The 24147-nt window shown below is 35.3% G+C and overlaps 3 protein-coding genes across 5 annotated transcripts; 2 read left to right on the top strand and 1 right to left on the bottom strand.

Moving 5' to 3' along the window:
* The first annotated feature begins 586 nt into the window (after positions 1-586).
* Positions 587-6967, top strand: LOC132180800 (uncharacterized). 2 transcript variants are annotated; one of them, XM_059593757.2, is made up of 19 exons: positions 587-1194; positions 1429-1466; positions 1572-1594; positions 2420-2526; positions 2614-2665; positions 2743-2824; positions 3035-3125; positions 3628-3666; positions 3821-3888; positions 3989-4051; positions 4193-4248; positions 4379-4452; positions 4617-4709; positions 4796-4897; positions 5096-5176; positions 5282-5373; positions 5493-5508; positions 6495-6605; positions 6705-6967. In XM_059593757.2, the coding sequence occupies exons 1-19, from the start codon at positions 1072-1074 to the stop codon at positions 6804-6806; spliced, it is 1413 nt and encodes a 470-aa protein (XP_059449740.1). In that variant the 5' UTR covers positions 587-1071; the 3' UTR covers positions 6807-6967. The 2 variants fall into 2 exon arrangements, with proteins under 2 accessions (XP_059449740.1, XP_059449741.1); XM_059593758.2 differs by having other exon boundaries at positions 1106-1466; positions 1572-1661.
* Positions 6968-11089: 4122 nt separating this feature from the next.
* LOC132180377 (serine/threonine-protein kinase 54) lies at positions 11090-16194 on the top strand. The gene is made up of 6 exons (XM_059593176.2): positions 11090-11677; positions 13093-13214; positions 14176-14372; positions 14519-14693; positions 15262-15396; positions 15786-16194. The coding sequence occupies exons 1-6, from the start codon at positions 11410-11412 to the stop codon at positions 15990-15992; spliced, it is 1104 nt and encodes a 367-aa protein (XP_059449159.2). The 5' UTR covers positions 11090-11409; the 3' UTR covers positions 15993-16194.
* Positions 16195-18629: 2435 nt separating this feature from the next.
* CYP38 (cyclophilin 38) lies at positions 18630-23102 on the bottom strand. Of its 2 annotated transcripts, none has more exons than XM_059593174.2 (7): positions 22788-23102; positions 22244-22540; positions 21941-22140; positions 20552-20787; positions 20015-20157; positions 19194-19265; positions 18630-19093 (listed from the first exon to the last, which is right to left on the bottom strand). In XM_059593174.2, the coding sequence occupies exons 1-7, from the start codon at positions 22929-22931 to the stop codon at positions 18866-18868; spliced, it is 1320 nt and encodes a 439-aa protein (XP_059449157.2). In that variant the 5' UTR covers positions 22932-23102; the 3' UTR covers positions 18630-18865. The 2 variants fall into 2 exon arrangements, with proteins under 2 accessions (XP_059449157.2, XP_059449158.2); XM_059593175.2 differs by having other exon boundaries at positions 22244-22537; positions 22788-23101.
* Between the last annotated feature and the right edge of the window lie 1045 nt (positions 23103-24147).

Genomic DNA, 24147 nt, shown 5'->3' with positions numbered 1-24147 from the left:
TTTTTTCATAAACAAAATTAAAAGGACAGTTTTTTTTTTTAAAACTGGGTTGGAGGACTTTCCTCTAACTTAGTCTATAAAAATGACATGTGTCTTTTTTTTTAATAACATATGAGATGCACATGAGTTTTTAATAAAATTTATTCCAACTTTGTCTCTACTATTAAAAAAATATGTGCATATCACATGTTCAAAGGACACATGTCATTTTTATAAACGGAGTTGGAGGAAATTCCTCCAACCCAATTTAGAGGAAAACTCTGTACAAATTCAAAACTTCTATTTACTTTACATCATAGATTCATAGCAATCACTTTCAAACTAAAAATTACTTGCCAAGTCTATTGTCATATGGAGCCCGGATTGATTTGAAATTTTTCCCATAATTTTATGAATAAACCTCCTATGCCGGTGGGCTGCAAAACATCACTTTTGCAACTCCCAATAGGAAGTTGACACCTCACCGAAAGCACAAAAAAATCACAAAACTAACCTACCACTTAAAACACTAAATTTTAAAGGTTTCATCTTTTTCTTTTTCCTCACCCATCTTCCAACAAGTCCCATTTATTCTTCCTTATCCTTCATTTCTTCTTCCATATCCTTCTTCTTTATCCTAAATTTATTCTTCCTTTAACATAGAAAGATAGAGAAAAGAGAGATGCTGTGAGAGAGAGAGAAAGACCCAGCCATAGAGATGCTGCCGTGACCCAGCTGTGGGTCATGCCGATGGTTTGGTTTTGTTAGCCAACGCGGTGGTTTGATTTTTGGTTTTGTTAGCGTCGGGTTTGGTTTTTTGGGTTGGCTGTTATCTAGTGTTTTGATCTTATTTTGTTAAAATGCACTTGCTGATGTGTCATCACATGAAGGAATGCTGCAAAACACCCTTTTTATTCACCGACTGCATAGTAGGGCTCTCTAATTTTATTTAGTAAGAATTCGAAATAATAATAAAAAAGCCAAATTGCAGAGAATGTTGTGTTCAAAACAAAACCCCTAATTCCCACTCCCCGGGAGAGAGGCAGACCAGAGAAAGACGAAAGTGAAAGAGAAAGAGAAAGAGAAAAAGCCATGGGAGCTTATTGCAACGACGACGTCTCTCTGTCCCCGATGTACAGCTTCACTTCCTCCCAAGATATCAGGCTCTCCAAGCACGTCTACGACAACGTCCACGGCAACATTTACCTCGATCCCGTATTTTTCATATATTCCTATCTTTTTCTCTTTTCTTAGACTGTGTTTGGTCGGAGGATTTTGATACATTTTTCATTATTCGTTAATTAATTCTCTTCGTTCTTGTACATAGTGCAATGCTAGATATTGGTGTTAAATTTTGTACTAAAAAATGAAATCAGAAAAAGTTCCTGGCTTGATGATATTCACTTAAAGGGTATTTAGTATAATCACTGTGTTATCTATTGGACGCAGCTCTCTTTGAAGTTTATTGATACCCAGCAGTTTCAAAGGCAAGTTAATTTTTTCTTTTATTTTCCCAGTAAATTTACCGTGTGCTTTTGTCACTGCTTGCAGTTATTTTTGGGTTATTGATTTGATTGATTTTCGTATCGCAGGCTTCGTGAGTTGAAACAGCTTGGTGAGTTTGCTAGTCTTTTCTTTCAGCCATTATGGGAGGCCCTGCTATTAAATACCAATAGAAAATGGTGAATTTAATCATTTAATTAATATTCTAAAATTTTCCTCTCTAAAAAGAGCACTCAATAGGTAGAATATACTGACACAATTTATCCCAAAAGCTTAAACTGGTAGGAAATTATGAGTTCAATTATTTAATTAATATTTTAACATTGGCTCTCGAAATTTCATATGTAATCATTTGGTTTTGTTAGTGAATGTTGTTTGTCACAGATTTGAGATTTATCAATTACTTGTATAGAATGTAACACCCTGTGAAAAATTCTTTAATCTGATTGAATGGCATAAACAATTTATATTAGTTGAAAGCAATAATTTGATTTTAAAAGTTTGCTTCACCAACATTGATTTTTATCCTCCCTGTTTTTTCCCTCACCCTGACAGTTGTATGTAGTAAATAAGTAAGGGGTTTTATTTTTTTTGATAAGTAAGGGGTTTTATTTGGGCGTATTAGGCCTATAGTGTGTTTGTGTATGTGTGTATTTGGCCATGATAATATAGTGGTTCTATCCTCCCTCTTTTTACCCCCACCCTGATAGTTGTATGTAGTATATAAGTAGGGAACTTTATTTGTTGTTAGGTTGTCTCTACACTTGTAGTAGATATCCATACTTTATATTAACACTGTGATGCCTTTGATGTTGAGTGTAACCCAAGCATCAATATTTTATAAAATAATTTGTAAAAGAAAAAAAGAAAAAGATATTCGCTAATCTTTAAGCAGAGATCAAACTTGCTAACTTGTCAAATGTTTCATGTGTTTCAGGTTTGGCGCACCTGGTTTATCCAGGCGCCATGCATTCAAGGTTTGAACATTCTCTTGGGGTGTATTGGCTTGCTGGTGAAGCTGTTCAAAAGCTTAAAAATTTTCAGGTATAAAATTGTTTACCGTACTAACTCGTAAGCGCATACTTTGGAGAATTTGAGGACAATCTGTAAATTTGCTTGCTACTATTGCAGGGTTCAGAGCTTGGTATTGATCACTTTGATATTCAAACGGTGAAACTTGCAGGTAATGAATTGTGTTTCTGACATGCTGCTTGTATTTTTTGTCAATTGAGTCCCGTTTTTCATTCATCCAATTTGTAGGGCTTCTGCATGATGTGGGCCACGGGCCTTTCAGTCACTTGTTTGAACGCGAGTTTCTTCCTCGGGTGCTTGATGGTCATTGGTACGTTTTACTGGAATGCATTTATCTCCCTTTACATTTCTAGGGGAAATGTGTTTTTCTCCGAATCCTATACATTATAGTGTTTTTTTTTTTTTTTTTTCATTAAAAGATAAAAATAGTTGAAGCTTGTTTTCTATGCTTTAGCAACTTCTTCCTTCTTTATTTTCTTTTGTAGGCATAATTTTCATTTGTTTTTTGTCTGCTTTCTAGGTCTCATGAAGAAATGTCAGTGAAGTTGATTGACCATATTGTTGATGATCACCATATTGAAATTGATCATGAAATGCTTAAAAAGGTCAAGGTAATCTGTTTTTGTTAAGCTGTCTATTTCTTCTGTGTTTTTGTTAACTATCCTAGTATTCTTTAGTTGGATTTTTGAATTTTTAATATGGAATAAGTCAAAGAAACTAGTGAAATTGTTGAATATTCTCACTAAATAATTGATGAATGATTACTAATAACTTATTTTGTAAACATTTCCTGATGTTATAGTCCCCATGACCTTAACTTAATCTGTAAGTGTTGCAAGTGAATGATTACCAAAAAAAGTGAATGATTACCAGTACAGTTGCTTTATATTTTTGGAAATTCTCTGTTTGTTACTAGACTAAATTTCATGGGAAAGTGAATTTCAAACGAGAAAATTGTGTGATCAAACCTGTCTTTTTTGTTTTTATTTTTTCTTTTCTGCCTCTTATCTTGGGTTTGCATGTTGCAAGAGGACTAGGGTGTGCTTTGAGGGTAATTGCACAAACAATATTGATTTTCTGTTTCCATGATTTATATTTTATTTTTCTGGGCAGGAGATGATACTGGCAAGCTCTGAATTTGCACCGCCAAAGGTAACATATTTTTCTAGATTCTCCTTTGTTAGACATATTATGATAAATTTAGAAGATTTTTAGTAACTCTATGTTTTGTTCAGCTAGTTTCATTGTCCTTGTCATTTCATATTTATTCTCATTTTTGACGCTGCTATTTGTATGTAACATGTAGAGCTCAGGGGAGAAGCATTTCTTGTATGATATTGTTGCAAATGGCCGAAATGGAATTGATGTGGACAAGTAAAATATAGTGACTTTCAAGCTTGATTTTGATTTTTGTGCTTGTTTTGACACTATTGATTCTAGATCTTATCCTTTCAACTAATTAATAATTTTGCAGGTTTGATTATATTATCCGTGATTGTCGAGCTTGTGGTCTTGGATGCAACTTTCAGTTTCAGAGGTTTCACTGAAATCTTAACTAACTTTATTTCTTAATGGCTCTTTGATACTTTTTCTTTGGAGATCAAGTGGAAGTAAAAATGAATATGAAGATGAAAGTTTTCTCCATCATTGCACATTTTTTTCTTCTTCCCATTTTCAGGTTAATGGAGACAATGCGAGTATTGGGTGATGAGATTTGCTATCGTGCTAAGGACTGTTAGTATTTTTCAGTCGATTTCACTTATAACATTCATATTTAATCTTTTTACATATTTTTTTACTTATCAAAAAAAACATTCATATTTAATCCTCGCTATCTCCTGCTTAGAATTGGTAATTTTGCTAGATCTTACCATCCACAAGTTATTTGCCACTCGAGCAGATCTGTATCGAACAGTTTATACACATTCAAAAGTAAAGGTAAAATAGATAAAGTTATCCTTCAATCAAATAAGGTTTTCATGGTGAGGCACAGACCTTCCCCTCCCCCCACTCCCACCAAAAAAATAAATAAATAAAAAATACAGACAAAAATATTATAGTTTAAACTTTCATTTTTTTATATGAGATTTTTCTTTTTGCAGGCAATAGAGCTTATGGTGGTAGATGCAATGTTAAAAGCTAATGATTATCTAGAAATTTCATCTTACATTCAAGATCCTTCTGAGTACTGGAAGGTTTCAAAAGCTGGTTACTAGAACTTTGATGTATCATAATCTATTGTTCGTATCATAAACTTTGTTTTTATTCTTTGGTAATTCAGCTGGATGACACGATAATTAAGACTATCGAGACCGCTCCAAACCAGGAATTGAAGGAATCGAGAGACTTGATCCTGCGTATTCGCAGGAGGAATTTGTACCAGGTATTGCCGTATTGGAGCTTGCTGATAACTCCTTTTGTACATTAACTTAACCTACAATGTAAGAAATAATGGCTATATATGGATCTATTCTTGTAATTTCATAACGTTCATGTTTCCAGAATGTCAATTAACCTATTGTTCTACACTTGTACGTTGTACCTTTTGAAGTTTATAGTGTTGTGTTCTTTTCTGTGGCAGTTTTGTAATGAGTATGCCGTACCAAAGGACAAACTAGAAAATTTCAAAGATGTCACTCCTCAAGATATTGTTTGTTCCCAGGTCCTTATTCATACCTTTCTATATACACATGCCTAAGTGCTTGTGCTCTTTGCTAAGGGTGTATAAGTAGAGTCTGTAATACTGGGTTTCAATTTCATATCATAGAGAAATGGTGGAATGATACTTAAAGAAGAGGATGTTGCTGTTAGCAATGTCAGGATTGATTTGACTCGTGGAAGGCATAATCCTCTGGAAAGGTACTTGATGAATTTGACTGGCCACTTGTTCTTTAACCTTTATTTTCTTGGATACAACAATTTTAAGTTATTAATGGTCTACCTTTTCCCCCCTTGTTGGCGCATATATTGTCTTCCAGAATCAACTTTTTCAAGGTACACAAATTCTCTTTACGTGCCTTGGCCTTATTGATTTTACTTTTGTTTATGCATAATGCCCTCAGGCCCGTAATGTGACTTGATTAGGACTTGGAATCCTTATTTTGAGTAGCATGAATAAGATGAGATAAATGCGTGTTATGAGTGTTGCAAAATGTAGATCATGGGAGAATAACCAGACTTTTCAAAAGCAAGTTGTGGGCTTGTTCAGCCAACTGATAACTAGCTTGCTGGTAGTATAAAGAGAGAACCTTGAAATTCACAGTTCCCCCCCCCCCCCCATTAACTATTGATATAAAAGGTAGAAATTACTTGTTCTCTAATTACTAATTTAACCAGTAGCAGAAAACTGGTTGTGCAACAACATTGTTTGCTTTCCCATTCTCCTAATTTTTGCCTGAAGCTGGCTGGGTTACCCTGAAATAAATAAAATAAATACTATGATACAGTTGATGTGCATTGCTTCTCAGTCCTCATTCTCAGTAATGAAGATTTTCTTTTTCTTAATTCGTAAGCTGCATGTCATGTCTTTGGGTATTGTAAACCTGGCATTTATGTGCTTTTATCTGATCTTTGGTAAGCAACATTTCTGACCTGCTCTGAAGATTGCAAATAATGTAAAGTCAGTTTCCAAAGCACACTGGGACTCAATTTTCAAAACTTTTCCTCAGTAAGTAAAATGTTCAGAGATAACTTTTTTGTTTATTGAAAAATTGTCATAGCTAAGCGCTAGTTCAAACTTCAAATTCAATTCCTTTTAGTTGAAGAACATGGAGAAAATGCAGTAACTTAGCAGGCAGTTTTTAAGTGTTTTGGGGGATAATTATTATAGTTATAAATCTCCTATTGTACAAGCTATTTTGAAGAAAATCAATGTAGGAAAATATTGGTTAGATAGAATGTAATTGTATTGAAAATGAGTTCGATTGATTTCTATTGTAGGATTTCTTTGAAGCATTTTAACAGGCTTGGTTTGTGTTCAGGATTATGAGAGCGAGGATAAGTTTTCGATACCTGATGATCGCATTAGTCACTTGCTGCCGACATCATATCAAGATATGATAGTGAGGGTGTACTCTAAAAAGCCTGAACTGGTCTGTATACTCGAGTAGCTATCACAGCTTGACCACAACGTTTCTTTACTTTTGTTCTGTTTGCAGTAACATTCAATTTTTCTCTATTCCAAATTACAGGTGGGAGCAATCTCTGAGGCTTTTGAAAATTTCCAGTTACGGACATATGGGATTAAAGCACAAGTGCATGCGACGCCGGAGAAGAAGAGACGCCGTCTATAAGGCTGCCCATGGTGGTTTGCCTCTATAATTTTTCCCATAAAAATAATTAATTGAATATAGATATGTGTATTTGATGGTCAGTTTTTTAACTTGTATAATCAAGTAAATATCAATGAAGCATTTAGCTTCCATCTAAAGATATGCCCAAAGTTTGACGGCTCTCTCTCTCTCTCTCTCATTTTGTTTCTAGAGAAATGTGAACACGAATTCCCTCTTTTACAGTCCCAAGTGATTACACCTTAATGTGGTGGTTGCCACTTTAGCTATGGGAATGATTTTAATGTGGATTTTTTTGACGGAAAGTATCATGTTTGGAAGTCCGTTTGAAAAACAAAAATGATTGTTTAAAAATGTGAATTTTTTTCACCTTTTGAAACCGTTGGCAAGAGGTGCCTTTTTAAAAACGCAACCGAACAGCAATTCTACTAAATTTTAAACTGCATTTTTAAAAATCGAGTTTTCATTATCTACTTTTTGAAATTGCCAATTTTGAAAACCATATGTTTTGAAATCGCTAAACCAAACGGACATTGTACAATCAATCATATGATATGGTGTCATTCTCTCAGTAGTTCCAAAGCCATAAAATTTCCAGCTGATCTGCTTTCAAAAGATTTGTGTCATGAGATTGAGGATCAACGTGGTGTGTGGTTATGGGTTTTCAAAGTCTTGGGAAGGAGGGTTTGAGAGAGAGTGAGGTTGGTGATAGATATATATATCACGGGAATTAGTGGCTGGTCTGTGAGATCTCTATCAAATGCTACCTTTAGAAAGACCAATGGAACTCTGGCCTCGTGACCCTCGAGTCCTCTTCTTTTGATGCTGCATGAAGTCAAAAAGGGTAGGCTTCACGGGCATGTTTTCATCAGAGTAGCTGCCTCTGCCTGCAGTCATGGGAAAGATGGTGCACCAAATCTACGTCTTTGGAATTGTCCCTCTAGTACAGGTTTTCTCGGTCCACTAGCTGGGACTTTTAGCTGCTAGGGTTTTCTGCCTACTTTGGGCCACCCAGGGATTGGATTGGATTGGACCAACATAATGTTAAACATTTCTTCTAGTCTTTGAATTTAAATCTTTAGAGAAAATACAAACAACTTCTGCTGGAGGTAAAATTTCTTCAGTTCTTGAGAATAATCCTTGTGTCGGTTGGGTAGAAAGCAAGGATGCCCCAGTACTGTCGGTTGGGTAGAAGTAAATGCAAATGCATCACTTTCTCTGTTCAATAATGTTCTCTCTCTCTCTCTCTCTTTTTATTTTCTTATAAAAAGAATATTTTGCCAGAGTTCAAAATTCTACTTTTACTGCTTCTAAATCACGTCCACCAGTAGAAAGTAATTCGAAAAAATGCAACGAGTGATAAGCTTCTTGAAGTCAAGAAAGTATTGTCTTCAATTTTTCAACTGGGATCTTTTGTAATAATTGTGAGAGCTTTTGGATTAGATCTACTTTCTTGACACGTCTACACAAAGAAGGAGGAGGAGAAATTCGAACTAGTGATTTTCGCTTTATCAAGCGTGGTCCACAGCCGATTGAATTACCTCTTGGGGATGATAGGGTCTACTCGCTTAAGCAATGAGCTCCACTCCATCGGAGGCCTCTAACAATTAATTGCAGCCTACAATTCAAATAGAAAAAATGCAAGAGATCTCGATCTTTTGATTTTCTTCATTTTGACTGAATAGTGTTCATAATCTTTTTTTTATTTTTTTTCTTCATTGGAGAGAATTTGACCCCCATGTAGAGCTATATTAATTATCATAGTTTTGTCAAGTGAAAAAAAAAAAAAAAAAGAGAGAAACAAGGAAAAATAAAAAGGAAGCCACATGGAATGGTGGGAAGCATCAAAGATCAGAATCTCTCTTCTGCTTTTATTTTGAGGGTGTTCTTTCGGCATCAGAACTATAAATTACTCTCAAAATGTACTTGAAATGCCGCATGTCGTCATATTGCTGATGGAAAATCATTTGGAGCAAAAGAAGGTGGCAAAAAAAAAAAAAAAGGGTTTCTTATTTGATTAACATACTTGGAAGTAGCTGTACATCTGATCCAACCTTCCCCATATCAGCAAGTTTGTCTAAGTATTGTTTTTTAAAGCTATGATTTTCTTTATTAGGTGGGAGGAACACTCATTTGGAGCCATGGAAGTGTCTATAAAGTTGTCAATTGTATTGCTGGGGTTCATTAAAAATCATTTGGGGCACAAGAAAGTGGCACAAGTTCTTATTTAATTGGTTATTTGAAGTGCCTTTGCCTCCAACCCATCTTTCTGTATATCAACAAGAGTGTTTCAGAGATAAATACCATTCACTACTTTTATAAGCTGTATGATTTTTGAAGACATGAAAGTAGGCTAAAGATTCAGTACTTCTATAGAGATCTCCTTTACTGCCTGCCTGTATATCTTTGTATTGTAGCAAGCAATCATGTAGCAGAACTCCTCCACTCCAGTATGGAAGACAGGGAGAATCCTTGACCACTCACTCACCCACACCAAGGACCTCTTTCTTCCCAGCCAGAAATTACTTTTTTCCCCAAAATCCTGGCCATCCAATTGCCATATGCGAAGTATTGTATTGTATTAATGTGTGATTCCACACCTGCTGCACTGAAGGAACAAAAAGAAGAAAACAATAGACAATTAGATCCAATGATATGATTAGCAGTTATAGCTTCAATTTTTTTTTTTTTTTTTTTATAATTACTTATAAAGCACAATCTCACATAATAAAAATTACTTATAGGTTATTCATCTTCTCAATGAGGTACTGAGCGTTACAACTTTAGTTTTTTATTTTTATTTTTATTTTATTTAAGTAAATCATATTAAATAAGGAATCACTAACCAAATGATAAATCCTAGGTCCGTCCGTGATACCAAGTTTGCGATTGTCCCAATCAAGATGCAAAACTTGCTATCCATATTATATCCCATGGAGTCATCAGTCATACATGGCATGTTTTTTGATTGGATCAGTGGGCAAGTTGAAAGAAACAATTGCAACAAGCAATGTCAGCCTTATCAGCACACAGCAAATAGGAAGCTCTTGCTATTTCCATATATATATATATATATATATATATATATATATGGAGGGATATTTTTGGAGTTAGCAGAGGTTATTCTATTTTTTAAATGAAAATATTGAACATTAATTGAATTGAAAAGAAATGGTACATATTGATTGCTATTGTCCAACAAGTGCTTTTGACCAATACTTCTATTATTATTTTTGGTATAATTACGATTTGAATTCCATCCCAACCCACCCTTAAGTGCCTGCTACTTTCAAAACTCACACACTATATTTCTTTCTCTCTTTTGATAAAAGACAAGAAATGCTATTTGGTCATATTAGAACTTAAAGTTTAGAGAAGAGAAATAAAAACAAAGAAGATAGACTAGAGAATTGAGAATAGGGCCCAGTTCTTCCATTCTATCTTCTAGTTTTTATTATGAACAAGCTCATTTGAGAATTTATATTTATTTATAGTAGTTAATTAAAAAACCCTTAAGAGCATCTCTAGCAGAAGTAGGCAAAATATCTATTGAAAAAGTACAATTTTTTACTTTAGCTACTCATTTTTTTATACACATACTAACATGTTTTTTTATTCTACTATCTATTTTTTTAAAAATATTATTTTATGTGGAAAAGAGTGAAAGAAAGAGGAGGAGAGAGAGTAAAAGGAAAAAAAAAGTAAAAAATAATAATAAACAAAATTTATAGTATGAATAGTGAATAACTTAATTAGCCTTTTCAAAAAAAAAAAAAAATCAGCCTATTTATTATTTATACTAGAAGAAAAAATTACAAAATAGCTATTATGCTAGAAAGGAAAAAAGGCTAATAATAGTCAAATTTGACTATTATATTATCTTAGAGATGCTTTTCAGTACGGATAATTAAACAAAACCCGTGCTATTTCGAGGAATAAGTTTTTATTTTTATATAGAAAACTTCAAAGGATCACATATGTGAACCCAACCAATAGATTTGTGTGATTTTTCATTCTAAATATAACAATTAAGGATGTTTTAGAATAGCAAGATAAGGGTGTTGACTATCTGAGATTGGAATTATCCAAATGAAGTAACGAACCTCTACGGCTCTACCCCTCTTTGCAACTTCCATTTCACCTGTTCCAAGTACCAACTGCTCTAGAGTGTAGAGTAAAGATAATAATGGCTATTTGGGACTGTGGCAGTCTTTATACAAAGGTACATTGACCGTGAATGCCATAAAATAACAACAAAGGGGAAACAGATAGAGAGAGAGAGAGAGAGAAGAGAGAGAGAGAGAGGGGTGGGTCTGGGGTCAGAAACACACGTCGTGTTCAGGCAAAATCCATGTGCCCACATGGACGATGGGGGGAGACAGATACTATAATAACTCTCATACTGATGCTAGTTCTACTCATGGACAGACATCATTATAATCCTCAGCAGTCAGCACCACAAGAAGAGGCAGCAGTAGTCAAGTGAAACACCCGCGAACAAACCATCACCCCTTGTTGGTGGTCTGTAACTTAACGGTTGCGCTTTGACACAACCAAGGGAGTCTGGGAAACACAGAGAGAGAGAGAGAGAGAGAGAGAGAGAGAGATGAAAGAGAAGAGTGAAAGCGGAGGTGGGTATGTGAGGGCGGATCAGATAGATCTGAAGAGCTTGGACGAGCAGCTTCAGAGGCATCTGAGCAGGGCATGGACTATGGAGAAGAACAAGAGCAGAGAACAAGAACAAGAAGCAAGGCCCACTGTAACCAGGCATGAGTGGGAGATTGACCCCTCCAAGCTCATCATCAAGGGCGTCATAGCCCGTGGCACTTTCGGCACCGTTCACCGCGGCATTTATGATGGCCAAGACGTTGCTGGTATTGGATTTTTTTTTTTTTTTTTTTTTTTTGGAGTTTTAAATTTTTTGTCTTTGTTTTGTTCTGTAAATTTCCATTTGAGAAAATAAACAAACCCATTTCTCAAGATTGTTTCTTTCTTTCTTTCTTGAGAATACCAATTCATTTCTATGTGTACTACTCCTTTGTTCATTTTGAGGTGCTCATTTTGGTTGTTATTGTGGCACACCATTTAGGGATTTTCTGTGTTTAGCCAAATTTTATGAGGATTTATCCTTTTAGAAAGTATGATTTTGTGTCTTTTTGACTGAAAAGGCTTGGTTTTGGAAGTGATTTCGTAAATTACTTCTTGAAATTACTTCTCTTGCTTTTAGAGGCAAGCAAATATCTCATTGATTAACTTCTTATGTACAATATAATCCCTTCTACAAGTGGCCAGCAAAGAGTAGTTCAAAATGTTGGTCATTGCTCATTAGGGAACTCTTTTCTCCTCTTCATTTGGAAGTGGCTGAGGCTGTGTTATTTGGCGGGGTCTTACTTTAAAGTTAGGCCTTTGTCTGGCTCAGCTGGCGAGGGTGTCTACTGGATTTGCTGTTGCTAGCTCCTCAATTTCAGTATCAATACTCTTTATTCTCCATTATTGATTTATTGATGAGGACATGCAGGAAAATATGTTAAACTTTATACTTTGGGACGCAAGAAACAACAATTTTCACTTAAGTATGCCATCTGTTGGTATGCTTAGTTAAAGTGACTTCATTCTTGAAGGCAAGCAGCATGAAACATAAGATTGCAAATTTCTTTCCTATCCCTTAGTTTTCTCAGCAACTAACTAGAGGGATGGTGCTGTGCTTCTTTCATTAAATGGCTACCTGGGTTTTTCTTTTCTTTTATTTTTTATTTTTTTGGATAGATAAGCATGAGTGGTTTGTGATTGACCCTTGTAGAGCTAGACTTACAAAATCCGTGATTCACGGGGCTGAGTTGAGTTGGCAGTTACCTGCATTAAATTCAAAAAAGTTGCTCTTTTCTTGAACTTTCATGTGTCCTAATTTATTACTGATCTGCAATCATTTCTTAACTCTGTCTGTGGAGGTAAAGAGCTGGGAATTAAAAGTGATTAACTTGATATTGGTCAGTTGTGTGTACTGCCAAGATGTGATGCTGCCAGATGGATGCTAATTTTTTCAACTCACAAAATCCTCATACTGACCATTTTGGGTTGGCTGGACAAATCAAACCAAATCTTTAGTTTTAATCCATAACTGATTTTGGATATTCTATGTAGTTTTTATTTGATTGTCATCACATAATGTTTGATAAGACTTATTATCTTTCATTAATAATTGATGTTGTTTTAGTTATTAAATTAAGAGTTCTTCTAAAATTATTTGTGAGTCAAATTCAAAGTGAATCACTCCTTTTCTCGTTCTCAGTTAAACTTCTTGATTGGGGGGAGGAGGGCCACAGGTCAGAGGCTGAAATAGCTTCTCTTAGAGCAGCTTTTACGCAAGAGGTTGCTGTTTGGCACAAGCTTGACCATCCTAATGTAACAAAGGTTATTTTCATGTCTTCACTATTCTCGTTTCTTTCCATTTTTTCCTCACTTCCATGGAGTTGTACAAGAACTTACGTAGCATTATGATAGTGGATACTTTTTCTTAATACATGCTATCGGATTATTGTTTTGAAGAAAAGTTTAATATAAATAAGGGAAAAAAAAATTACAAATATGGCCATTCAATAGAAGTTCTAGGAAACTGGCCTTGCTTGAACCAAAGACTATCTTATTCCTGAGAGGATTCATGTCATCTCTCATCCCGGCTTTTGTTCCAATTGAAATAAGTAAACTCTTTCTATTAAACCAAACTTGTAGGATAAGTATTTGGTTATTTATTTTGTCTGGTAAGAGGAGGAGGGGGTGAGTTTTTGGAGCTAGCTTAAGATTACAATACTAGAGCAAACACTTGGGGACTCCTGTGTCCTGAAAATGGGTCCCATAAAATGTTTCTTTCATTGAGCTTTTACATTGTCTTGCACAAACATAATAATTTTCCATAATTAGTTATGAAAAATAAATCTCATAGCTAGCCAAACAACTAAAAATTTCACTCCTTTTTTTTTTTTTTTTTTTTTTAATGCTTCACCTGTTTAGATTTCTAGGTAGTTTCTGCAAAGAACTCTGAATTCTTAGATGCAAATCACCTTAAGAAGTAAGGCTACAAGTCCCTCTTGTGTCCCTCCAAGAATGATGTGGCTATTAAAATTACTGTTGAGCTTGTGATTGATCATTATTGGATTTTGATCAAATTGTGATTTTAATAGCCACATTATTCTTGGAGGGACTTAAGAGGGACACAAGAGTGACTTCTAGAATTACTCTCACCTTAAGTTCTGCTTTTAGTTGTCCTTTTATATTGTCTTGCATAACTATGACAAGTTTTTCATTTTTAGTTTTGAAAATTAAATCTTTTATCTAGCTAAACAACTAAAATTTTCATTCTCTTTACTGTTTGCAGTTTATAGGGGCAACAATGGGTACTTCAGAGCTAAACCTACAAACAGATAATGGCCACATTGGCATGCCAAATAACATTTGTTGTGTTGTTGTGGAATATTGCCCTGGGGGTGCACTAAAAACTTACCTCATAAAGAACCGAAGAAGGAAGCTGGCTTTCAAAGTAGTTGTCCAACTTGCCTTGGATCTTGCAAGAGGGTCAAACTCAACACCCTTTCTTTATTTTGCTTTTATTCTTCAAATCTGTTGAATGTATTGAAGGTTCTGCATTTCAAGATTAAATTCACGTCATTATATATCTAAAGTTCTAATGTCAGGTTCATTATTATCCTCCATTTTTATAGGATGAGCTATCTTCATACGCAGAAGATCGTCCACAGAGATGTTAAAACAGAGAATATGCTCCTGGACAAGACGCGTACTGTAAAAATAGCTGATTTTGGAGTTGCTCGTGTTGAGGCTTCAAATCCTAATGACATGACTGGCGAGACTGGAACCCTTGGTTACATGGCACCAGAGGTATACACTTGATTTGCATTAAATTGAACTCTGTGACAAACCACAATCTCTCTCTCTCTCTCTCTCTCTCTCTCTCTCTCTCTCTCTCTTGTGTGCATGCTTACTATTACCATTGGTGTGTGTTTCATCCATTAAGTCATCATAATGGCCTCTGCTTCTGTGGATCCTTGAAGCTGAGGTGACCTGTTAATTAAGCTCTAGAAGGGTGTGAATGGTGCTTACCTTGCTAGGTTTCTATTACTGGCATGCACTGGATTCTAATTGGTTTCACAAAGCATGGGCCATCTTCTGTTATTTAGCAGCTGCTACCTATGAAATTCTTGGCTACTCATAAGAGCCTAGTTTATGAATTTTAGCATTCTTTGCTGTATTGCAAGGAAACAAAAGGCGAATAGTTTCGACTTGCACTTTTGGGTAGGTCTGGACATGATGGTTATCTTTGGTGTCGATTAATGTTTCTGTCTTTCAGTGCTTAGTTTGGGTTTGCTTAGGAAATGGTTCAGATATCCTTTCAGATTTTACGCATTTAAGCATCTAAACTTATCACTAATTACTTTGGATGTTGCAGGTTCTCAATGGCAACCCATATAATAGGAAATGTGATGTGTACAGTTTTGGTATCTGCTTGTGGGAGATATACTGTTGTGACATGCCGTACCCGGACCTCAGCTTCTCAGAAGTAACATCAGCCGTTGTTCGCCAGGTAGACAAAATATGTCAGATGTTTCTGCTTGCATAGAACTAACACTAGCAGATATTAAAACAAATTATAAATTATCTAAACAATATCAACAAATGTAACTGCTCTTGGTAATATGCCAGATTGCCTAGAATAAAATTTTTTGATAAGCAAAAAAAAAAATTGTATTGCATACAAAATACGTAAATATATAAGAGGAAAAAAAATCATTTGTATTATATCTCAACAATAGCAATGGATAAAATAGCTGTTGGTAAGATTGTACTATATTTCTTTAAACTATGGCTGTGATGTTTTCTATGAAAACAACAATTATGTCAGCCATCATTTGAGTAGAGTTGTAAGCTAAAAAAGGAAGTTAAACTTCCATATGCTTCTATATCAAACTGCAGAATCTGAGGCCAGAGATTCCCCGGTGTTGCCCAAGCTCTCTTGCAAATGTAATGAAGCGATGTTGGGATGCTAACCCCGACAAGCGGCCGGAGATGGATGAGGTAGTGGCCATGTTGGAGGCCATTGACACCTCAAAGGGTGGAGGTATGATCCCTCATGATCAGCCTCAGGGTTGTTTGTGTTTCCGCAGGTATCGAGGGCCGTGAAATACTTCGAACTCCTCCAAGCAAAGCAATTCTGATGGTATGCAACACAGAGCTCTGGAAATTCAATTTGTATCTTATTCAATTTAAACAGATTGAAACTAAAGGGAAAACGAAACTGTGAAGGCTATAGGCTAAGAGAGGCTCTCCAATATCTGTTACCTTATTGGACTATAGATTTTGTAAAGCAGTTCTTTCTTTCTCATCCTTTGGCCTACTTGAAGAAAAAAAAAAAACCCTAGTAGTTCATATATAATGGTAGTTCAATGGATATATAACCATGGGGATGTTCTGTTCTAACAAGTGGGCGTGTGCCCGTACCCGTGCCCATGCCCATTCGTGCGCACACTTTTTTTTTTTTTTTTTTAATTTATGACGAGGAATCCTTGTTAAGGCATGCCATTTTATGGTGACTTTACTCAAAGTGGAGGTTAGGAACTACTATGCTTGATCATATTTGTTTCCTATCTCATTTTTGAAGTCATTTAGATGTCAAGGAAACTACATACCTTGTCCTAGTGTGTTATTTTTGCTCGGATTGATCCTCTCGTTTGGTAACGATTTTGAAAACATTTATCTGTTTTTTAAATAAAAAGCACATTTTTCATAAACCATTAGCAAACAACTTAAAACACAAGAACTCCACTAAAAAACGCTTCTCACTTCTTTATTACATCAGAACACATTTTCAAACCGAAATCTAAAAGTACTTTTCAAAACCATAAAATTTTGGGTTTGACTAAATGTAAACAAGGGATCTAGACATTAGTAAAAGGGTTTGAAGATCTCAAATAAAGGGAGTATAAACACTAGATATTGGTCGCATTGGCACATTATATATCGAGGTTGGATTGGTTTATACCGTCTATATATAATTTTTGACGTGACTATTTGGATTAGATATAACAATTCGTTTGAATTTGTAATCCTTTTGAGAAGGAAGATGGTATTATTATATATAACTTATGCTGTCAGGTAGTATGTTATCATTTTCTTCCTATGGATCACCTTGAGGTCACTGTCAATGGTTTCACTCGATCTTCTTGTCCATGGCCAATCACCTACAAGGCTACCACTCGATTTTGTATTCAACAATTCATATAGGCAGATTGAGATTCCACTTGGTGTATAGGATGCGATAGCTTTAATTTGGACCATTCATTTAGAATCAATGACCCAGAATCAACTACTTTCAGAGCAGTCAAAGGGGTGGCTAACAACCCCCAATAGTGGTGAAAGTAGGAGACTAGTAGTGGCAGTGTGGTGGTGAGAGTGGCCGCAGCTAAAAAGTGAGAAAATTTCAGATTTTTAACATGCAATATAGTATTATGACAAAATCTAAGTTGTTCATTTTAAATGAACGGCTCAAATTAAAGTTATTGCACAATGTGCAATATCCTAAATATTGTATTTGCACTCAATCTCAATCTCACTATTGGTCATTTAAGCTTACTACAATTAACAACCACTAATTCTTTTTTAAAAAAATTATCTTTTATGGTACTTAAAAAATGAATAAGAATAGTAACATAATTAAGAGCAGTAATTCCTACTCCTCGTGTATTTTGATTATGCGACCAAAGGCACCTTAATCGTTGGAAATAATGTGTTACTGGAATTTGGAATTTAGAACGAAACATATTTAGTCCCTCAGTAGCAGGAGCACTAGCCATATTGGACACTTTCTTTTTCATTCTTTTCTCTTCCCTCTAATGAAAAAGGCATTATAAATATTCTTAACATCAAAGTTGAAGAAAAGGCATGATGATCAATGGAAGATACGAAAAGTAAGGAATCAGATGAAAAGTAATCAAGGAATCAGATGATATCAATATTCCCACAATAGAAAAAGGCAATTTGGAGTTCTATGCCCTATTGACAAAAAGTGGTATAAAGCTGGCCAAAGCCACACAAAACTATTCCTGTCATAAGAAGCTCCCCACTAGTATGCCTCCGTATTGGAATCAATTCCCAAGTCCAGAAAAAGTAAATAGAGTTTTTCCTCAAATCCTAAGAACCCATCATCTCTTTTGAAAAACGACCACAGTTTTGTTGGATGAAAAGGCCTAATTGTATCACTGCAATGACATGGCCATAAGAAGTCCAACAGAGCAAATACAAACAACCACACAACAAGAAAACAAAGAACTAAACTGAAGGGAAGGAATAAGAAGCGGAAAGGGATGAAATAAGAATGCTTCCACTTAGACCAGTGGAGGGCGATCCATCTAGTGAAATTGTGAGCGATGCACTGCAATGAATTTTATGAAATTACCATATTGGAATGAGATTCAAAAGCCCACAAACTTCAGAGATGAATGAATCCAATTTGCCAATTCAATGGGAGATCCGGGTTAAGAAAAGTAGAAACAACAACTTGAGAATCACCCTAAACAATAATTTGCCTTCTAAAGTACTCGAGCATCAAGTGCTCCAACTACGAATATTGCACCAATAGAGCTCGCCAAACCAAGTCCAGCAATGCCCCAGATAGCTTCCCCCATTTCATCACAGTTCTCAAGGTACATTTTTGTAGTTAATAAACATGACTCGTCTAGGGTTTTCTTAAGAAGAAAATTGTATGACTAATGTTACTGAGGAATATATCTTTGATGAGATTACATCCTATCAATAAACATGTGAATATAAGAATGCATGTAATATGAAATGAATCTGATCTTGGCATCAGTAGTCTTACAAGAACACCTTTTCAATTTAGATGCTAAAATTCTCCCAAACTATCAATTACTGAATCCTTGAAGGAAAAATACGAACTTAAAAATGGAACCCCATAAATTATTATCTCCATTAACAAATTTAATGGAATCAATAAACTCTCATATCCAGTATTTAACACTAAAAATATGTTAAGGTAACTACCCAGCAATTTTGTAGCTTGGATTGGCTAGATTATCCAAGCCAGCGACAACTTGAATGGACTCTATGACATCACCGACCTTGAGATCTGCCAAAAAATCCTCATTTTCTGTCACATAACCAAACACTGCATACCGACCATCCAATATGTTCGCATTACTGGGAGTTAATTCACTTTCTTTCAGTAGCCAAAATACTTGGCTGGACCCAGAATTGTTATCAAATTCCTGTAATGAAAACAAGAAAAAACACAATCTGGTTAGCCTTCGGATTACCAAAAGCACTGCATATTGTAGGGAACGGCATTGTTGAAGTTCAAATGCTCACATCTCTGGCCATGGCCATCGTTCCAAACGCATTAAATGGAAGCTTTGTTTGAGCCTTGTACAGACCAATATCCTGTCCAAACACACATGTTACAACTGGGACCAACAAACAGTAGCAAACACAGATTTTAACAGTGATTAGAAAAACTATTAACATCTGGCAGACAGAAGCATGATTTTAAGTAACTGATCACAGGGAGGGAATAACTAAGAAGAAGACTTCAATTTGATAATGTTTATTTATATAGCTACCCAGCCATGGTGGATGAGAGGCCCCTTTAACCCAAGAATGACGGTCATGCTGAGATTTACTCTGTCTCAAGGTGGACAAATCAACAGCCACCACATTCAACCTGAGTTAATCCTCATATACCTCCAACCACTTTAATGCACCCTTGTTTAGAAGCTCATGTACTGACTTTAGCAAAACCAGTTTACAAAAGGAGGGACATAATCAAGGTTGAATGAATACATGGATATTTGTACCGTAATCTATAAAATGACTTCACAAAATTCAAAGAATACTAAAGTAATCAAGTAATTTAAATTGTGTCAAACAAGGGAAGACAAGTTAATCAAGTTTCTCAATATCTAAACAATGAATGACAAGGTTGTGTCTCTCATTTAAAAGAGTTGATCAAAAATTTTCAAGAAATTTTTTTCTGTAATACACACTATAACAGAAATGGGAAATATTGAGGTGTTGTCTTCTCATTTGACGACTCTTATTAGTTTTAAATTCATTATTACCTATGATTTCTTGTTTCATCTCATATGTGTAACTATAAACAGAATGACAACCAGACAGTTTGACAAACTTACTTCCAAAGTTGCTCCATAAACAGGTGCATTCTCCCCTTCCACCATGATTTCTAATGGTACTGTCCTGGTTTTCTCTGTACTTGGATCAATGAATCCCTCTGCAGGACCTTCAGGGTCCCCAGTTTGAACAACAAAGCCATCGGCTGCAGCAAATCCAAGGGAACTTCTAAGCTTTGTTAAGGCATAAGTAAATCTAAATTTGTATCTATAACATGATTAACAGTTAGAAGTGTTTGAGTAGACTATAGGTTGCAGTATAAATAGCAAAAGATGGCAAAAAAAGACCATGAGTGAATCTTGAATGTATACTTTAGGTTCACATATGATGTTACAGTAAGATCTTTTGCTAGCTGTCAGAATATAATGTCCAACTTATTGTGTTTGAAATGACACAAACAGGATAGAAAAAAATTAAGTTGATGATGTTGATCATGGCAGTTGAACCACAAAACTTCCTGTCCCAACGTAGCAGGAAAACTTGACGTATTCTTTTATGAACAAGCAATAATCATATGCATTTAATTTGAGATGCATTACCTCTCTGGATTTCCATGCCATCATAGAAGTGTCTTTCCACCAAGTCTACAAAATTCCCAGCTGTTACAGGCGCATTATAACCATCTAGAACTATACGGAAGACACACTCATCTAGGTTAGGGTTGTCCTTGACCTTGACCTTCATCTCTACAGTTGCTCTCCCCTTCAATAGAGGCATACTTCGGTACTCTTCAGGCACTTCATATGGAAAGCCATCCACCATATCCTCTTCAACACTGCAGAAACCCAATGCCCCAGGAAGATCTCAGCTGCAGTCAATGACAAGGGTATATATGAGAAGGAGTTTATCTAAAAGGATTAACTTATACAAGTCCTTCCCCATTTTTATGCAAGATATTAGGACTCAATTCTTGTAGACGCATGAAGTCGTAATCATTCCTTAACAGGATTAGGGAGCAATCTCCATAAGTCACTAATTGCACTTTCAATCTTGGAAACACAACAAAACCAGGTGAGCTGAACTTTGAGCAAATTGAAGGGAAAAAATAATGGATGTCCTATAGGCTATAGTTGACAAATTAAAAGATTCAAAGTGTGAAAATAAAAAGTTCTTTTTAGGAGATGAGGGATGATCAATCAGTGGTAAGAATATCAAATAAATGAATTATGATGCCACTTCTTAAGAGAAAACTGCATCAAAATCCAGTTGCATACAAATCTAGCCTAACACGTGAACAATGGAGATAGTTAGAGCCGTTAAGCATCACCACCAAGCCATAGTACGAACTACAGCCCAACATTAAATAATAGGTTATGTTACTCTTTGTACATAAATCAAGCAGACCAGACCAGCTCTCAGTCAACAAATCATCTTCCAATGTCCGTTTCATTAGTAATTACAGTTATCAGAAGTAAAATCTCTAACACACACTTCTCCAAGTCTTAAAATAAACCAGTATCCGTGCAACTCATTTGAGACTGAATCAACCAAATATTATTGGAGAACGTCAAATGAGGCACTTTCTGAACATAAAAAAACTTAATGGCAGGTCTTAAAAATATATTAGGCTACCAACATGCAGTACTTCCCCAAAACATCTTTCTATCATATCTAGCAACATAAAGTAACAACCAAAGGTCAATTTTGCATTGTCAGAGTGACACTTAAATGAAATTCATACATCCTAACTTAACTCACACAGATCAAAAATTTCAAGTAATGCTAAAAACTATAACTGATTCAACTACCGCTTTCTTGTGTCTACCATCTTGACACAGCTTCACATTCAAAAATACCACTTAAAACACAAGGCTATTCTATGCCCATTCGAGTTCTTCTTTTGAGTTTTAGTGTGACATATGGATCTTTGTGTGGTTTAAAGATTGTTTTTAAAAAAAAAAAAAAATTAGTGTTTCTACAATACTCACCCTCCAATATATTGAAGTAGCTCCTTCTGCTTTGGTGCTACTGCATCTCTATTCCTATCCTCCACAATTCGTTGGAGCTCATCCATTCCCGCTTCCAGCTTGTCTAGCAGTTCTACTCCATGGTCCTTCTTTGATTCAGCTAACCCTGATATAATTAAAGTTTTCCCCTGCTTGAGGGTCCGAGATGCCTGCCTCACATTCTACATTTTTTCATGCAAATTTAAGCGTCAATTGATTTCTACTCATGGTTTTCTCAAGCCAAAAATGGATACCGCGAAAAAAAAAAAGGATTTTAAACATTACCCTCTCAACCGAATCGAGTGCCTTAACTCCAGCAACCTTGAGACTGTCAGTGATGTCTTCGAGTGGTTTTTGTACTTCCCTGATAGCTTTATTGTTAATAGGCAGCGCATATCTCAACAACGCTCCCGGGTCCTTGATTGGCGGTCCAGATATCAACACAGACAGATCAGGCAAAGCTGGACTAGTTGCTGCATTGGCATTTGCAGACCAATCCAATGCAGGAACTCCAGTTATCAACCCAACTGCCAAAGCTACTGAAATTGCACACTCCTTCAAGGAAAACGACCTCTCTTTCTGCTAAGTGAAATGACAAAAAATAAGCCCTTTTCAAACACCAATCTCTAGAAAAAGCTCTTCAATTTTGTACAAAGTTTTGATTTTTGTCAAACATTCAGTACGACATAAAATCATAGTAAATTGACCCACTTAAGAGTTCCAATAACACATGGAATTAGACTGAACCAAATCTCAAAAACATATTGTGGTACAAAAAAATTCACCAACAATATGAATAAACGAACAAAATAAGATCCAAAAACCATACCTGTCTAGTTTGGAGGTGGGGCTGATGAGGATTTTGAGCATAACATCGGGGTCCAAATCGGCGAGGACAAAAATTGGTTTGGGAAAATGGGAAGCGAATATGGTTGGTGGTGGGTATCTTTGGAGTGAAGATAATGGCGGCCATGGAAAGTTGGACTTGTATTATCAGAAGACAAATAACATCAGGAAAAAAAACTGATGAATATTTGTGTTTTTGAGAGAGAGGATAGCAGTAGATAAGGTTTTCGGTCAGTTGGGGATGTTATATTGTAAGAGATGGGTGTGAAAGGGCCGCCATCCTCACGCTTTGGATAAGATCTAGCATTTCTTAGATTATATATTCTCGTTTTCGTTTTTGTTGTTTGAATGGCGTCTTGTTTATTTTCCACGGAATTACCCTCTCGTCAGATTTATTACTACTTTTCTTTTCTTTGTGAGCTCAATCATTAACTTATATAAAATTTATATAAATTTATAAATTTAATAATTAATTTATAAAATAAAATAGATCAAATAAAAAATAAATAAATAAATAATGACCCATAATATTTTTCAATAAGAAAGATATTGGACTGCCATGTCATTGACACGAAAACTCCAACTCCAAAAGTTATACAAGCCAGTAAAAAAAAAATAAAAAAATAAATAAAGATTTTGTTGTGGGACGGGTGGTCGGCCACCTTATATCGTAAAAAATGGCTCTCTTATTTGTGAGAGGGAGCGGCCAGACGGCCACCCTGTACAAGGAAGCGAGAGTGATTTGATAAAAGTAAAAATGATTTAATAAAAGTGAAAACTTAAGACCAACGGAGCATTTTTTTCACCTATTTATGCTTTAATTGGTTTTTGATATTCATTGAAATTGAGATTGAGAAACAAATAGATAGGGTGTAACTCTTTATTTTAGAAAATATATTTAAAATAAAGTCATGGGCCTCAGTGAATAAGCGACGTGTTATCAGATATTGTTTGGCAAGTGGTACGGGGCCGGCCTCAATGTAGAGCGGTCAAGGGCCTCAGTAAACTAACTATTTGCAAACAGATTTTTCTTCTTTTTTTAAAAAAATTTAATTTAATTAATTAATTTTTTTTTTTCAGGTTGCTTTATATTGCAAAGAGTTTATAAAAGGTAGTAATCAAAACATAAATTGCCACCCTTAATTAAAGGGTCGTGCTATAAAGTCAAGGATAGGAGAGAACATATTTTTTAATGATTTTGTTTTTCTTTTGCTTTTTTTTTTTTTTTTTTTTTTTCGAAACATTCTTTTGTTTTCTATTCTCAACATAAAATACGTTAACAAATAATTACGAAGACAATTAATTTTCATGTTTATAATTATGTCACATCACAGTACTTAAAA

Source organism: Corylus avellana, chromosome 5, assembly GCF_965113065.1.
Source record: "Corylus avellana chromosome 5, dhCorAvel1.hap1.2, whole genome shotgun sequence".
Taxonomy (NCBI): domain Eukaryota; kingdom Viridiplantae; phylum Streptophyta; class Magnoliopsida; order Fagales; family Betulaceae; genus Corylus; species Corylus avellana.
Note: the sequence above shows the minus strand (reverse complement) of the source record. Positions and strands in the feature narration are given on the sequence as shown.